At 46.6% G+C, this 16856-nt stretch overlaps 1 protein-coding gene across 1 annotated transcript in view; it reads left to right on the forward strand.

The window, feature by feature from the left end:
- Positions 1-16856, forward strand: part of CRYBG3 (crystallin beta-gamma domain containing 3) — a 1124543-nt gene that overhangs the window by 214024 nt on the left and 893663 nt on the right. The window contains exon 7 of the mRNA XM_086936146.1: positions 5094-5199. Within this exon, the coding sequence (XP_086792272.1) occupies positions 5094-5199 (106 nt within the window). The remainder of the gene's footprint in view (positions 1-5093; positions 5200-16856) is intronic.

The following is a 16856-nucleotide window of genomic DNA, read 5'->3' on the forward strand; positions in this document are numbered from 1 at the left end:
TGTTTGACCGGGCCTCCTGCCCCTCCCACTCCCAGCCCTTGGCCCTAAAACTGTAGCCCTCCACCCCAGGCCCATTCCCCCTTACCTCTCTACGACGACCAGGCAGCTCTTCTGATGCATGGCGTATGTCGTAAAGAGGAAGCGGAAGGGTCTCTCTGTTTCCTCTAACAACGCCAATAGTCTTCACCACCTTTACTACATGTCCTTACCACCAGTACCACACATGTACCTTTACCATACATACCTGTACAACGTAATTTGTTGTAAAGGCATGTGTGGTAAAGGCATATGCATTGTAAAAAATGTGTGGTAAAGGCTCTCCTTGGTAACGGTGCATGTGTTGTAACGCTTGCGTGGTAAAGACTATGTTGTAATGGCTGTTTCGCACTTTGGTCTACCCTCGTAACAATGGGAATTTACTCTGCATTGTTAGATGTACTTATTAGACCACACAAGAGTAACTTGGTGCAAGTGCTGTATCTGGGTACATCTATAGGCAGGCTAGCGATGCTACAAAGAGTACAAAATGCTTAGCCCGGACGTTTCTGAGACTACCAAAATAGTCTTCCATTAGCCACGGTCTGGCCGAACTTCACTGGCTCCCAGTTACACAGATTTGCTTATAAAGCCCTGTGCTTCTTGCATACGATAATGAATCTGAGGGGTCCCAGCTATCTCTTCCCCTGATCAAGGCTCCCTCTCCCTCTGGAACACTCAGATCGGGAGAAGCAGCGCTGGCAGTGATCCCTAGAGTAAACCGGCAAGACTAGGGGGCTGTTCCTTTGGGCTGCGTGCAGCCAAACACTGGAATTCAATGTCAATTAACCTAAGACGTGAACAGTCCGAGGCAAGTTTCCGGAAGAATCTGAAGACCTGCCTTTTTATACACAGTTAGAAGTACACTCGCACCGGACTCGCCAGGGCCTGATTTATATGCTCAGCGCGGGGACACTCCCTTGGAGTAACCATGCGCTTTATAAATCTAAAATTCATTCATTCAAGTAAGGTGAGGAATGGGTAGCAAGTTGACGCATCGCATACCAGTTAAGCAAGGAGTGCGCCAGGGATGCGTCTTCGCCCCAATCTTGTTTTCAATTTATGTAAACAATGCAGTTAAATATCTGAGTGCAAGTGTTCGTGACTCCCCCAGGCTGGGCGGTTGGTACAAACGACACCCTTCTACTATCTCACACTCCATCTGGGCTTCAAAACTTGCTCAACCAATTTGTTAACTTATGTGATCATCGAGGCCTAGAAGTGAACACCGTAAAAAACAAGAACATGGGGTTCAAACCTCATAGATCAATCAGAGGTGGGTTCCCGATGAAGGGGTCAAACCTAAACATTTTAGACAAATTTGACTATTTAGGGGTTAAAATAAATAAAACCTGTACTTGGAAATCTTATATCCAAAAATGCAAATTAACCTTGCTTCATAGTGCATTGGCGCTAATAGAGAGATATAAAACAATCACCCCTAAATGTGTTTCCCCAGCAATCAAAGTATACAGGGCAACGGTACAGGCAGCTGTACTGTATGAGGTAGTAACCCTGGGGGGTTTAAAACACCAGTTGCTTGACTGTTAAAGAAAATAACTTTTTAAGATAGCTAATCAATTAGCTGTAAAGCACTCTTCTGGGCTAGGCTGTGGTCTACCCTGGAGCTACAGTATTATGGCCTTGTTGCAGAAGATGTTTTGACTATGGGCAAAGTGCATCTCATCAATTAATAACAGTGCCAAGGCCGTAGTAAAAGCTGCCTTTTGGAACAGCAAGCTCAATGCCCATCACTGTAATGCCAAATCAAGGGGGCTGATGGGAGAATTTGTATCTATCCAACCTATACCTGCTCTGGGAACCATATGTGGATGCAATTCAGCCGCCTCCGGCTTGCACATTGTTTGTAAAATTTAGGTTAGGCACATTGCTGGTAACAGGTTTACTTGTAATTGGAAATCCAACTGCACCAAATAATCATTATGTGCACTCTGTAACAATACGACTGGGAGGTTAACATGCTTTATTCGTTTGTCCTGCATATGTCAGGCCAGGGCGGACCTTGATCAAGCCAAATTGCATTGTCCTAGGCGTTAGACATTTTTACGTTTCTTACCGAATTTTACTAAGTGACACTACCTCTTATAGTTGTTGTTTGATAAGGAAGAGGCTGGGCATCTTATTATGACCCTCCTAGATCTGTACTCTCATAAACCTTCCTTAACAAATGACCAATTTACTATTATGTTCGCTAGCCTAAACTAGCTTGGTTTTACGTAAGCTGAATTCAACATCAACTTTATTTAACCAACCAAGCTTCTGACCTGCCTGGGCCTTTTATAATTAAGATTGTGACTTTAGCATGCTATGTTATAATATCCTTTTTATTTGCCTATGCACTTTCCTAAATCAAACATGTCTAAAAATGTCTTGGCCATCGTATAATTTAGATTTGTGACTTCAGATTCTATGTTATAATACTTTTTATATTTACCTGGTACTATTTGGCTATTTTAAATACCTTATTGTTAAAAATCTTTCTCTTTAATGACTATTTTATATATCAATAATATTTTATATGTGATTGTCTTTTAGCTTTGAAGTATGATACGTTTTATGAGTTAGTCCCCGAAATAAACATTATTTCAATTAAATTCATTCATTTACTAAGTAAGACATATAAACCATTCTCTTGTATCGTTTGAAATGCCAAATAAACTAGTTTTCAAAATGGGTGCTGGATGCGTGAAGGTTTAATAGGATGAGAAAGTTATCTTGCTAGCGGTCTCTTGATGCATAAGACTCCAAAGATGTCCCAATGTTTGGCACATCTTGACAAGCCTGTTTAGGAGAAAGTATTTTGAGGCCACAATGTCTCCTACGACAACTGGCCCCCAGACCCTAGATGTCATGACTGCAATACCTTTGTGTTCATTGGGAACTAGATGATGGAACAAGATGCCCAGACCATGTGAAACTAGATTCCTAAGAATGCAATGCAAACCCTTAGTAACCTGATGCTAAGTTCTGTTTGTATATATTTGTTTAAATAAAACCTAAGCACATAGTCTTAAAATTGATTCAGGAGTGGCAAATACCCCTTTAAGCAGCAGAAACACTAATGGTCAGTGAATTGCTTCTTTTATTCTAATTTCTTTCAACCTGTTACGCACCATGGCTTGATGCAGTTGGAGAAGGGCTACTGTAGATAACATTAATTTTCTCCCTTTTACACACTATCTCTTTACCTACCTTCAGTCTTGCATCTACAGATCCCCTAGTCAAAATGTACTCTTACCAATATCACTATGAATTGTCACATCGTCCTATCCAACTTACTCCTTCTCCTGGGCCCCTCTGTGGCCATCAAAAAATAAATCCCTTTTTCTTAATGAAAGCCTCGTCTTTATAAGCATCACTGTTTATTTATTTATAAAGTTTTATATAGCGGGAACATAACCTGTGAGGGTATCCGAGCGCTTTACAGATCAAAAAATAAGAAAACAAGAAGGCAAACAGCATCATCAGCAGAGGTACAAACTTTGTAGGATAACAAAAAAGGAGGTAATATATCCAGGACAAGTCAATGGTACAAAATGCATGATCCGACAGTCAACTAATGATCATTGGAGTAGATCACGAATCACATGATTGGAAATAAGAAAACAATCAAGTAAACAACAAACTAATCAATAGAAGTAAAAGAGAAAATTGTGTATGTTCACAAACTGAAGAAGGTAATATTTCTAGGACATTACTAGTGGATAATGGGCAAGGACCTACAGTCTAGTAATAATCATGGGTGTAGATCAGGATCAAAATGGATGACCCAGGGCAGAAATGTGTTTATGAGTAGTAATTTAACTTCTTTTTTGAAAGATGCAGTTGAGGGAATCCGCATGATTTCGGGTGGTAAGGAATTTCAACTTTTTGTGGCAATGCCAGGGAAACTTCTGTTGCTAATTCACCTCTTTACTTTGGATCAGTCCTGCTTGATACTCTGTTGGCCCTCTTCTGTCCTTGGGAGCTTCTTCTCATCTTTTGGGTTCAATTAACACTGTTGTCAAGCAATTCCAAAATATTCTTGGTCTGTTCCTTAACCCCCATCTTTGAAACTAATTGGCTTACAGGCTTACTGCTGTTCAAGAATGGATGGTCCAACCTTTCTGTATGCCATACTCCTCCCACAAAGAAGTCATCAACCTCCCATTACCAGTTTCTGGGTTAGCCTTCCACTTATCATATCAGTCTCTCTCTGAATTCAAGGTCAGATTTGAACCACATGATTTTATTCATTGATCACACTTGCCTTATAATGTTGCTACCTCAACTCACTTCTGACTGACTCCATCTCCTCAAGACCAGAACGATACACCCCATATTATGCTTAGTAATTGGTACATAGTTAATACTTCCTATGCCACCATAGAAGCTTTTCCCACACATCCCATTGACTCCTGTCTGTACCGAAAGCGCATTGCTATAATCAAATATCCCTGTGCTGCTTCAAGAGTAAGGTAAATTGTTCTCAACATACTTGCACTAAAATACCCTCTCAGTGCTGCTGAGATCATTGATTACCCTTCTCACAATCCAGGGGAGCGCTAGGGCCACCTGTTCTGCCCACAAGTTGCAACACCAAGCTTTGTCTTATCTTGGGTAACCCTTGAAGCACAACTGGTCCTTGCAATGTACACACATTCAGGTCTCTGAACGAGATTGAAACATTTGCACACGTCCTTCTGCCACCTTCATTATTATTGTGTGTGTAACACCAGCAGCAAAATCTACTGTATGCATAGCCGGCACAAAAAAATCCAGTATGGTTATTGCCATGGACATGTATGACTAAAAATATAGCCTCGACCTGTGAAAACAAAGTAAAGGCTTAGCTTGGAAATGGACTTCAATTGGTATAGGGCAATTAGAGTGTAAAGTAATGGTAATAGTGACTTGTTTTCATATAGCACTAGAAACCTGCTTTTTGCCATTTTGAAGCAACAAACTGTTTAATGTATGTTTCTTTTACTTTTATGTAAAGTTTTGAAATAAAAAGTGTATTATACTTGGCTCATGTACTATTTTTCAATTCGCAGTTGGCTTGCCTACTCGGAAGCTCAGTACAAAGGAACAATGACAATTTTGGAACCAGGCCCATCACCTATTCCTGCAGATTTCCAATCCCTGCGACCTTTGAAAATGGTAGGGTAATAGGTGCCTCTTTCCCAGTTCACTTTGTTTAAACTTTTGTGTGTGCCCAATGAGTGCACACGTATAAAATGGTGTGTACATATAAAAATTACTAATTTGGGCGTCGTAGAACAAAAATCACAGTGAAGATACAAGGTAATTTGCATTGCCTACTTTGAATTTAGTTGACTGTGATGTGTGAGAGCAAGAGAAGAAAGGAGATTAGTTACCCTCATTGAGATTTTCAAGGTATTTTTGTCTTTCAATAATAATCTTTCAAGAGAGAGAAATTTTAATTAAATAATATTCTGGTGTATGAATAAATAAATACTTTTTTTTCGTAAAAAATCATAAAAGGGTTGGAAACCACCATACATGAAATGTACATTTTGGAATAAAAACAGATGAGTATAAAACATACAGATGATACCATAAGTGAATTTCTGGATGGGTTGTACTAAAACTTAAGTTAGTTAATAGTTTCCTTTTTTCCAGTTATGTTGCTGCGGGTTTCATGAATTTTATGGCTCTACAGGACAGTTGGCTTGATAGTCCTCCAAGGCATTGGATGACGGCTACTCTACATGACCTTATTTGTTCCTTCCTAAAGGCTTCCCGGAGGACCGTTCTTCGGTCTCTGCCAGGGAGGGGCAGATGCATAGTAAATGTAGAAAAGACTCGTCCCCTCCTCCACATAAGCGGCATTCCTTGGATTGCCTGGGGTATTTCCATTTTGATGTCAAGTCTTTTGATGGAAATTACCCCAGCCGCAGAAACGTTAAATAGTGCTTTTTCTCCTGGGAAAAGTGGTCTAGCAGGTATGTTTGAGGTTTCAGCCGCTGATAGCCTTGGATCATGGGCGGTGTTTTTTTTTGTTTTTTTGGAGAAGGCTGTTTTGTCTATTAATAAGGAGGTCCTTTTGATTGCCTTGTTCACTACTGTTTTGAAACTGGAATAGGTGGGGTGGGTAAGCCAGGCCTCCTCTAGCTGCAATACCGCAAGGGAATCCTTCAGATCACTGAACGTCAAATTATTTAGCCTGGCTTGAGTTTCGATTTCCTCCCAGCAGTGATGCACAAGGGTATTGTCCTCTGCATCCCTCATTCTCCAGTAATATTTGGCTGATGCCCCTTGTCTGTCGGGAGTCGGGTTTCTTAGTCCATATTCAAGTCGAATTTGGGATTGTGAAATGTGTCGGGGGATCAAGAACAGGTCCTTAAAGAAGGTTGATTGTGCTGATTTTAAGGAGATGGCGTCTTTAAGGTTTAACATTTCCGAGCTGTATGAGATCGAGGGTAGGAATTTAGCTGAAATGGCTTCAAGCAAATGAACTGTAGAATAGCCTGTGAGTTTTTTCTGTAAGACTCTGAAGGCAAACTGGATCCCTCCTGTTACTTCTGAAGAGGATGAGGCCTGCTCCATTCCGGAGTGCACTATGTATGCTACTAAGCAACTGACGCCGCTAGCACTCGCCATTAATAAGTTGGTCGTTACTTTTTCCCTAAGGGCCTGCAATGGTAGACTTTCCCCTGATGTACCAGGTGCTTGTACTTTTAACAGGCCAGGGAAAAGCACGACTATTGATTATATCCTTGTAGACGTGGGCTTTTGGGCACGCCTCAAAGAATTTACTGTAGTAACCAGGGTCGATAGCGATCACAATCTACTTTCACTTGAATTAGTGAACCCTCTGGGGAACCACTCGCTATCAGAAGAAGATGGGACTTCACCTGCTCCTAACCTCACCCAGGGATGTATGACGGTACAACGCGTACCGTCACAACGCATACCTTTACCACGCAGCTGTAACAACGCAAGTCGTTACCACGACTTGCGTTGGGGGCGCGGATTTCGAATAGTATAATTTACTATTCTAACACCAGTCCCCGTGGACCCTAGGGAAGGTGTTGGGATAGTAAATTAACTATTTGTAATCCTTTAGCGCCCTCCAGCGCAAGTCGTGGTAACGACTTGCGTTGTCACGGCCGCGTGGTAAAGGTACCGCGTTGTAAAAACATCGTGGTAAACGATGTTTACCTCACCCAGACCTCGGGAGGCAGGCGAGTTAGGTGGGAGAAGGTTGCTCAAGCCCCGGATAGGGTAGCGGAGATTTAAAACCACGTAGCAGGGGCATTAGACGCGGTTAGCAAGCTTGGGGGATGTGATTATGAACCCTCTTAGTTTTGGCTCTGCAGGCCACCCATTCCTCGCTATTTAACCTATTGGCTGACTTCTTTGTAACATCTCATAGTGGTAGGGGGAAGGCAGCTAAGCAATCCCACTGATTCAACCAAAGTTGTAGGGAGGCCAAATCTGCCCTGATTAAGGAGGTGAAGCATGGCACCCCGTCGACCGTTAGAAATGCTCGGCTTGCCTACAAAAGATTAATCTGTGCGGCCAAGGCCGAATGGGAAGCCGATAATTGGGAGAAAATTAGAGAAGCCCTTGAGGCTCGTGACTTTAGGCTATTCTGGAACTTGGTCCGTGGCGGCTCGGCTTCAGGTGCGTCTGCCATTGTCCCTAATCTTAGTGAGGAGGCGTGGCTTGCCCACTTCAAGCCTCTCTATGCACTAGGCTTCGTGAAGGTTTTGGTGCCTCCTTGTGTGGCCGTAATAACTTCTGATCCATCCTCTGTGTTGGGTAGGGCCCATGATGGCCATCCCTTCACGATTTTGGAAATCAAGGCATCAATTAGGACTCTGACACCGGGAAAGGCTCCGGGGCTGGACAAAATCCCTGGGGACCTGTATCGGACCAAGGATGGGGTATGGGCACCATATTTCGGCACTTTTTTTAATGCCATCATGCAGGGCATGGCTATACTGCCGACCTAGCTTGGCGCCGAAATCATACCCATACACAAAAAAGTTTCTCCCCAGGACCCCGCCAACTACCGACCGATAAGTCTGTTTGACGTCCTCCAGAAGCTTTTTTCCAGAGTCCTCCTGACCAGGTTGCAGAGTTGGATGGACTATAACAACGTCCCGTCCTCTCTGCAGGCCGGATTTAGGGCGGGGGTGTCGACGATAGACCAGCTTTTTAGACTCCAGCTGGTGTATTGGAAGACAGTTACTCTGGGGGGAGGAAGTCTGTATTTGATATTTGTGGACCTACGATCGGCTTTCGACCTGGTTCAGAGGGACAAGCTTTGGGTCATTCTAACTGAGATGGGTGTTCTGGCTTATTTTTGCGAGCTTTTTAAGGGGCTGCTCATGGGCACGTACGCAAGGGTAAGGTTTGGGAAGGGGGGGACTGACTTCCCCTTTCCCAGTGGAAAGGGGAGTCAGGCAAGGATATGTACTTGCGCCCACGCTCTTCTCCCTATTCCTCAATGGCCTCATTGCCTATTTACTGGGAGTGAACAATCTGGACTCCCCTACACTAGCCGGCAGGAAAATCCCGGCGTTAATGTTCGCCGACGATACCCTCCTAATGTCCAAAACATTGGGGGGGTATCCAGCGCACATTAGAAGCATTTTCCAGCTTCTCTAAATTGAGGAACTTGGAAATTAATTTCGCCAAAACGAAATACATGGCGTATAACACGATCCATTCGAACTGCCCCCACCCACATCTGGATGGAACGGCCCTTGACCGAGTCTCAACCTTTGGGGGTCCCCCTTAACGATAAAATGGACTGGTGCTCGCAGATTGCTAAAGCCAACCTGAAACCCGCCCAGTCATCGGGCGGCATTTTAAAAGTCCACAGTGAATCCTCCCTTAAACCCACGGGACCGCCTGTAGAAATCTACAAGGTGCAGGCAAGAGGTGGTGCACTTTATGGTGCAGAACTCTGGGGGCATATAAGTGTGGCCCCTCTTTCCCTTACTGTGAACAGTTTTACAAGACGCCTCTTGCGTCTTCCCCAGAGCACTCCCCTCGTCCCCTTGAGGTTGGACTTAGGCCTGGTGCCAATTCACGAGGTCATTTCATATTGTCCCCTGCTATATTGGAGACGGCTTTGGGCTACCCCGGAACTTGAGAGCTATAGGGAAGACTTGCTGGATTTGTTAGCCAGAGGTGGTGTGGGCAGGATCCCTTGGTTAAAGTACATCCAACGCCTCGTACAGAATCTGGGCAGGGGGGACCTGTGGTCCTCCCCAGAGGAGACTTGCGCCTCGCTCTCTAGAAAAGCTTTGAGCATAGCGTTGAACGAGTAGGGTAGGGCTCTTCTATCATCAAATTCGACCCTGGGCAGGCTCACTAACACTTTTCTAGAGATTAAGGCCCACCCTTCTTTTGAGAGATTCTTAAATCAAATTCAGCCACCTTTGGCTAAGAAACTTTACCTCCAGTTCAGGCATGGCACACTTCCCTCAAGGGATGCCACCGACAAATGGCGAAAAACACCACTTCCTGCAAGTACTTGCCCAATATGCGAGGCTAGCAGAGAGACAGATCTTCACGTTCTGCTCTTCTGCCCCTCTTATTCTAGGGCAAAATCCAAATGGCTAATTCAGTGCTGTCGGTCTAGAGGCATAAGGGATTACAGAGAGGCCTTTAGACTCTTCAAATCAGATACGTCTTTTATGTTTGTTCTTGCCACCTCAAAATTTCTTCTGTCGATGTGGTTCACAAGGTGTGCGACTTTAAAGGGTTCTAAAAAGATATAATATGGGTGCCTCTCGTTTTATTTACTTTGCGTGGTGGGTTAAACTGTAACCTGTGTACGATCGAGAGACACCAATGCCTGTTTTTAAATTCAAAACTGAACAAATGCCAATGCTGAGACTGACTATGCCTAGAATTTGTTAAATGTTTTCATGAATTCAAACATGAAATAAACGCTTTATAGATTGCACCTTAGTCATAGATGAACTATTCAAATTTCATTTATTTTTTCAAAAGATAGCGTACTTTGTTGTGCATTTAAACATCAAACGACATAAACACTACATAAAAAACAAGATCTACATACATTATGAGATATTTACAAACACTTCAACAATAGGTATCACACATACTTGGCAAGAGGAACCAAAGTTATCTTGATATCTGATATTAGATATCAAGATAACTTTGGTTCCTCTTTCAGTTAAAAAACTGTAGTAATTCAATTTAGGAAACTGTTTTGTTGCCTCAATCCTTTGTAAAATTCTTACTTTAATCAACGTGACAAAGGGACCGTTTTGCTATTTATATTGTTTTTGGAATGGATGTCTGTTTGAATGTGATATGTTTGTGAAATTGGCCAAGTATGTGTGATACATATTGTAGGGATGGGGGCGTTCCCGGGGGGTATATCAGCAGGCCCAACAACTTTGCTCGGCCTCTCCTTCCCTGGGTACCTCTGCGGCAGAAGGATACAGTCTAAATACCTCTGCCTGGCACAGTAAGGGTGCCGGGGCAAGAACCTGGAGCCGAGGGGGTTCCAGGAAACAGCGTTGGCGCCCCGTTAGTCCTTCGGGCGCTCGGAGGGCCTGAACCGACCGGGGGTGTGCCTCATTGCTCCGCCCTGACAGGGGGGGCAGGAGTATAACGAAATAAAGTGATAATTTTACTGCACCGTCAGAGCATCGACTCGCCGTGCAAGATGGCTCCTTAGGCATGCGGGTCAGCGAGGGGCTGCCGCATTGGATCGCCTGTAAGATGACCCACCTATCAGCTACTTGTTGTACGAAATAAACCTGCACCACTGCTTTCCCACAAATATGTCTCATGAGTCTCCTTGGTATTTAAGTGTTAACGTGCGCAGTGCGGAGCGAGCGCTGGCGGTGTGGGCACTATGTCACTGTCCTTTGGGGGTCACTGGACTATGTGGGTCGAGGAGGCGGCCACCTCTGCGCAACTGCAGGCACCTTCTGATCCTGGCTGGGTTTGGCGCTCTCTCTGGGTTCGGGCGATTGCTGGGAGCAGTCTCTTCTTTCCTCCCTCTCAGTGCGGACTCAGCGAGCTGAACAGCCTGTGGGCGCTTCAGGGCTTGCAGAGAGTTTAACTGACCTCTGTTGTGGTGCAGTCCGGCACTGGGGATGCAGTGTCGGCAGTGCGTGGGCATCGGCGAGCGCCTGCATAGATTTTCCTCAGTGATGCCGGTTCAGGTAATCAGTGTCCTTCGTCCTCTGCAGCGGGGCTACGGCCGTCATATCTGTGATGAGGCCATGTGCAAGCCCCTGTGCAGACAGCACTGATCCTCTCAGGACAAGGAGGCGTGAATGGTTGACACAAGAGGCATACACCTCACCTCCGTCACTGGTGGCGTGACAGGGCGTGCCGGGTTGCCACTTGCCGGGCTTCTCTCCTTGCAACCCGCCTCATCACCAGTGTAGTATTGGGCCTCAGGCCCACATGGCGTGGAATGACGGACACAGACACTTCGCAGTAGAGTGAGATAACTGGCCACGAGCATGTGCCCCTGGGCCCTTTTATTGGCGGAGCCACGTCACTCGTGACTCCCGTGATGGATGGGTGTAAGGGTGCAGTGTGTCCAGCCCTCAAGTGAGTGGCTGGGAGTACAGCTTCCTGCTGAACACTAGAACGTGTCCCGCAGGACACTACAAAAATGATCTTGTCTTGTCACATCTGATGTAAGATTGGTGCAAACGAATTGTAGAATCACAAAGAAAAGCCAAGCATGTGCAAGAATATTTTTCATATGCAAGGCCATAGATGGAACAATCTCAAGATAACAATCGTACACAGTCAGTAACAAACTGCCATATCTTTTAGATGTGATGGCAGCAGGCTAAAATTGTCTCTAATCTTCACATTTGTCAAAAATGAAAATCAGGCTGATCTGGAATGGTTTACAGAGTTCCCACAATTAAAGAGGGCAACTACAATCCTCCCAACACATCTGCTCGGGGCTTTGAGGGAAGAGGACTATCACTGATTGCCCGGAAAGAAACGCCCACCTCAAGATCAATGGAAACGTGCCTGCACATCTGACAGGCGCCATGTTGGGAGTAGTACTCTGGTATTGATATGAAAAGTAAGAAATAAATGAGCATCGATGAACAAGAGATAGCATTGAAAGAGTTATGCATGCAGGCTACAATCCATCGAAGTGTTAACACTGAAACAAAAACATGACAAAGCAAAAACATGTTGAAAAGCATGTGTTTAATACAGGCGTAGCTGAGATTAAATGAGGCAGTCAGAGGAACCATGGACCAGGCAAGTATTTAAATAAATGTTTACACACCACCGTTGTCTGGTGATCATTTATATGTGCAACCTTGTGGAAAGCATGTACAGCAAATGTAAGTGGCTCGCCATTGTAGTCATCAAGGAGTTGTTTGGGTAGCAAGCCATCAAATCATAACAAAAATAAAAATAGGAAACAACAATTGTGAATTGGGGAATATAGTGTTATCGTCTCAATGATGCTGTATGCAATTTAGGCTGAGGTCTGTAGACTTTATACTATGCACCCTTTTGAATTCTTGTTTACTTTTTTTATTCTATTTATCACTGGATGGCTTATCGCCTAAAGCAAACAACTGGATTAAGCATACATATTTTGGCATAATATAATTAGAGTTCCAATAATTTTGACACATATTTCTAATGTAGCTTATAAATTAGATATGTCGTTGCAATAATGGCCATATTTTCAGGAATCTATTCTCTGAAATGGCAAGTTTAGTTTTTCTTAAGTCCTAACTAGCTTTCTTTTACTTTTTAGGTTTAAAGAATTTTTATTGATGCAACACAAATGAATACACATACAAAGCGCATGAAGCATAAGGTCACTGCAGCTAGGGCCACGCTTTTGACATTGCATCTACAAAAGGGAAATCCGCCCGTACCCCAGTCAGCAGCGGCATCTGAAAGCATTGGACGTTGCAATAAAAGAACCGGTTTCCCTCCACGAACTCCCCCCGTCCCCCCGACCCACCTCCCGGATCCCTTCCTCCCCCCCCCCTCCTCCCTCCCTCCGTCCAGTGCACTGGTCCATCCCCTGTCGCCCATCTAGGACGCTGTCCGCTGAGGAGAGAGATCCTGTGTCTGTTCAAGTGGCCGGTTCGGCAGGTACTGCAGGTGTTGTGAGCCGCAGGAGGCAGAGGTATTTGGGACAGGTGAGTTCCCTGAACTCAGTGATCAATAAGGACTGAAACGGCTGCCAGAGTTCTTCAAACTGCTCTGTGTCCCCCGCCACTGTGAGCGATAGTTTTTCCATGCCCAGGGTATGCCACAATCGGTGAAGCCAGCCCGTGATAGAGGGGAGTGTGTTAGTGCGCCAGAATTGCAAAATGTTTTGAATCGCTGATCCTAATGCTATGGCTATCTGCCTGCCTCTGCGGGACTTGAGTGGATACATCAACCTGTTCGGGAGTCCCAATAGAACGTATGCTGGGAAGCGCAGCAGTTCAGTGTCGAAGTGGGAATCTACCTCGTCTAGCACTTCCTTCCAATAAGATTCTAACAGTGGGCAGTCCCATAAAACGTGTAGGTAGCGACCTTCGTTAGTGTTTCGGTGAGTCCCATATGATAAGCTGAATGCCGTGCCCTGTAATATACCTGATCCCACTCCTTATGGCTCAATGTCCTACCCAGCTCCCGTTCCCAACGCTCCCTCCCAGGATTGTAAAAGTGTGAGGAGGGTGGTTGCAATAGTTTATAGAGGTCCGTAATCAATTTCGTATCCGTCTTGCGTGTCATGAGCCACCTTTCTTACAGGAGTAGTTGCCGATCAGCCGCGTCCCGTACCTGCGGATGTAGTCCCAATGGCGAACCTGCATGTAGCGGTGTCTTTCAGATTCTGGGAGCGAGTATTCCTGTCGGAATTGCGGAAAGGGAATGACCCCTTCAGGGCCATACAGATGGCACAGGGCACGGCACCCGGCCGCTCGCCAGTCGGCAAAGGCGCCCCTCTCCATCCCCGAAGTAAAGTCCGGATTGTCTACCAGTGGCGTAAGCGTGGACTGGAACGTGGTAAGGTTGTAAGCGGCGTTGGTGGCATCCCAGACCCGCAGGGGTACCCTGGTGACGAAAGAGGTGTATAGATTCGCAGGGCGATGAGGTTGGCGCAGAAAAGGCACCTCCTGCAGAGGGCGGCCCGCCACCGCCTGGTCCTGGAAAAGCCAGTGCTTATCTGATTCCCATCTGCTCCATTCTACGCGATATCGCAGCTGAGCCGCTTGGAAATATTTGCGAAGGTCTGGGATTCCAAGCCCTCCAGCCTCCGGGGCCAGCATAGAGAGCGTCCTGTGCATTCTAGGCTTCCTTCCCTGCCAGATGAAACGCGAAAGGTCCGCTTGTGTCTGTTGGATTCATCCCGTGGGTGGGTGAAGTGGTAGGGCCCTGAACAGGTACAGGACCTGGGGCAGAATCGTCATTTTCACCGCCTCTATTCTGCCCAGCCAGGAAAGGGTGCTACGGTTCCACCTCCCCAGCTCCTCCCGGATCTTTTTGGCCAGCGCGGTGTAGTTGGCTGTTACCATGGCTGGCAAGGTGGGAGCCAGCTGGATCCCCAGATAGGGTACCAAATCCGATGACCAAAGCATTGGAAACCTGCCTTCCAGATAGGATCTAATGGTCGATGTAAGGGAGATATCCAGGGCTACTGACTTCCCCTTGTTCATCCTAAAGCCTGCAACCTCAGCGAAGGAGTCCAGCTCCTCAATGCACGCCGGGAGAGCCGACCGGGGGTCATCCAACGACAGTATAATATCGTCTGCGTAGAGGCTTATTGTGTGAGTAAAGCCTCCGAACTTAACCCCCGTCACCGCGCGGTTGGTACGTATCCTTTGGGCGAGTGGCTCCATATAGAGGGCGAAGAGCAGGGGGGAAAGTGGACACCCCTGCCTAGTACCCCTCTCAATGTCGAAGCTCCGTGAATTATATCCATTCACTCGGACCACTGCGGTCGAAAATTTATAGCAGTTGAGGATCATAGATCGAAATTTCTCCTCAATACCAACTTTCATTAAAACTTGTTCAAGATGGGGCCAGTGGACTCGGTCGAACGCCTTTTCAGCGTCCACCGCTAACATCATTCTCTCGCCTGGGATACGAGAGGCCTTCTCTATGAGGTGGACAATACTTTTGGTGTTATCCACTGTCTGGCGTCCAGGGACAAAACCCGCCTGGTCTGGATCTATGAGCCCCGGTAGGTGGGGGGGCCAGTCGGGCTGCGAGGATCCCGGTGTACAGCTTGAGGTCGACATTTAAAAGAGAAATCGGTCTGTAGGAGCCGCAGAGTGATCGATCCTTTCCCGGTTTGGGAATGACTGTGACAGAGGCCCTCAGTAGATCAGGCGGGATGGCCCCCTGTATGGCAAATGAGTTAAATAGGCGGGTGAGGAGTGGTGCCAGTGACGTGCAGAATGTTTTATAAAAGAGGGATGTATACCCGTCCGGTCCCGGAGCTTTGCCGTGTTTAAGTTTGGCTATGGCGGAGATCACCTCCTCAATCCGAATGGCTCTTTCCATATGTTCTGCCTGTGGAGGGGTAAGGGACGGGAGGGAGACCGAGGCCAGATACGCCGAGGTCGCGGGCTCATCCTGTGGATCCCCGGCATAGAGATCCGCATAGAAGCCACGAAACGTTTCGGCAATTTGGGTGTCTTCCGTGACCATTGACCCTGTGGGGTCAGCGACCTTCTTCACCATCTGACGATGGTGCGTTACTCGGAGCATGTTGGCTAGGAGTCGGCCACAACGGTCCCCTCCTGTGTAGTAAGCATGTCGCAAACGGAGCGCAGCATACTCCGCCTGGTCCACGTCTAGGGCCGATAGGAGTTTCCTTGCCACTTTAAGCTGCTTCCAGATTCGGGGGGCCCCCGTCCAGCTATGCATCTGCTCGAGCTCGCCGACCCTTCGGGTGAGCTCCTCCCTCTTGTCCCGCCGTTCTTTATTCTCGGCGGAAGAAATGGCCAGGAACTCCCCTCTGAGACCCGCCTTCAGGGCCGCCCACTGTGTTGCCAGGGAGGTGTTGGGTTATCATTGTGCGATTGGTAATCCCGGATCGCTTCTTCTATACGCCTAATCACCACTTTCTTGTGCAGTAGGGTATCCCTGAGGCGCCAAACCCTGGGAGGGCAGGACACCGGCGGTAGACAGAGCGTGGCAATGACTGGGGCATGATCCGATAAGGATATCACTCGCAGGTCGGTTAAGGCGACTAGAGCCCGTACCGGGGTCGTGACAGGAAGATGATCTAGCCTCGCGTATGTTTTGTGTGCGTGGGAGTAGTAGGAATACCCCGGGTCAGCGGGATGCATGGAGCGCCAGAGATCGTGGAGATCCACGTCCGATAACAGTGCTTTACTCCCAGCTGAGGACTCCCCGACCTGCGGGGAGCGTTGGGCGGATCTATCTAGGGCCGAGTCGAAGACCATGTTAAAGTCTCCCCCCACAATAATGCGTCTATCTGGTGAAGCGGTAGCGTCTACCACAGCCGATCGTAAGAAGCGGTCTTGCTAGTCATTAGGGCTGTACAGGGACCCAATCGTGAATGTAACCCCCCCAACTCTAAACCGATAGACCAAGAGCCTACCTTTGTGTTCTGCATGTTTATGGAGGATTTCTCCCCTGAAGTGTCGGTCCACCAGGATTGCTACCCCCGCTGTTTTAGTAGTGCTAGAGGAGAACAATTGTGTTGGGAATTTATGGTAGCGCAGCCTATGAGAGCCGCGGGCCAGCAAGTGGGTCTCCTGTAGAAGACAGATATCTGCATGAGTGCTCTCGAGGAGAGATAACACCGCTCGCCTCTTGACCGGATTATT

The sequence above is a fragment of the Lissotriton vulgaris genome, chromosome 8 (genome assembly GCF_964263255.1).
Source record: "Lissotriton vulgaris chromosome 8, aLisVul1.2, whole genome shotgun sequence".
Taxonomy (NCBI): Eukaryota; Metazoa; Chordata; class Amphibia; order Caudata; family Salamandridae; genus Lissotriton; species Lissotriton vulgaris.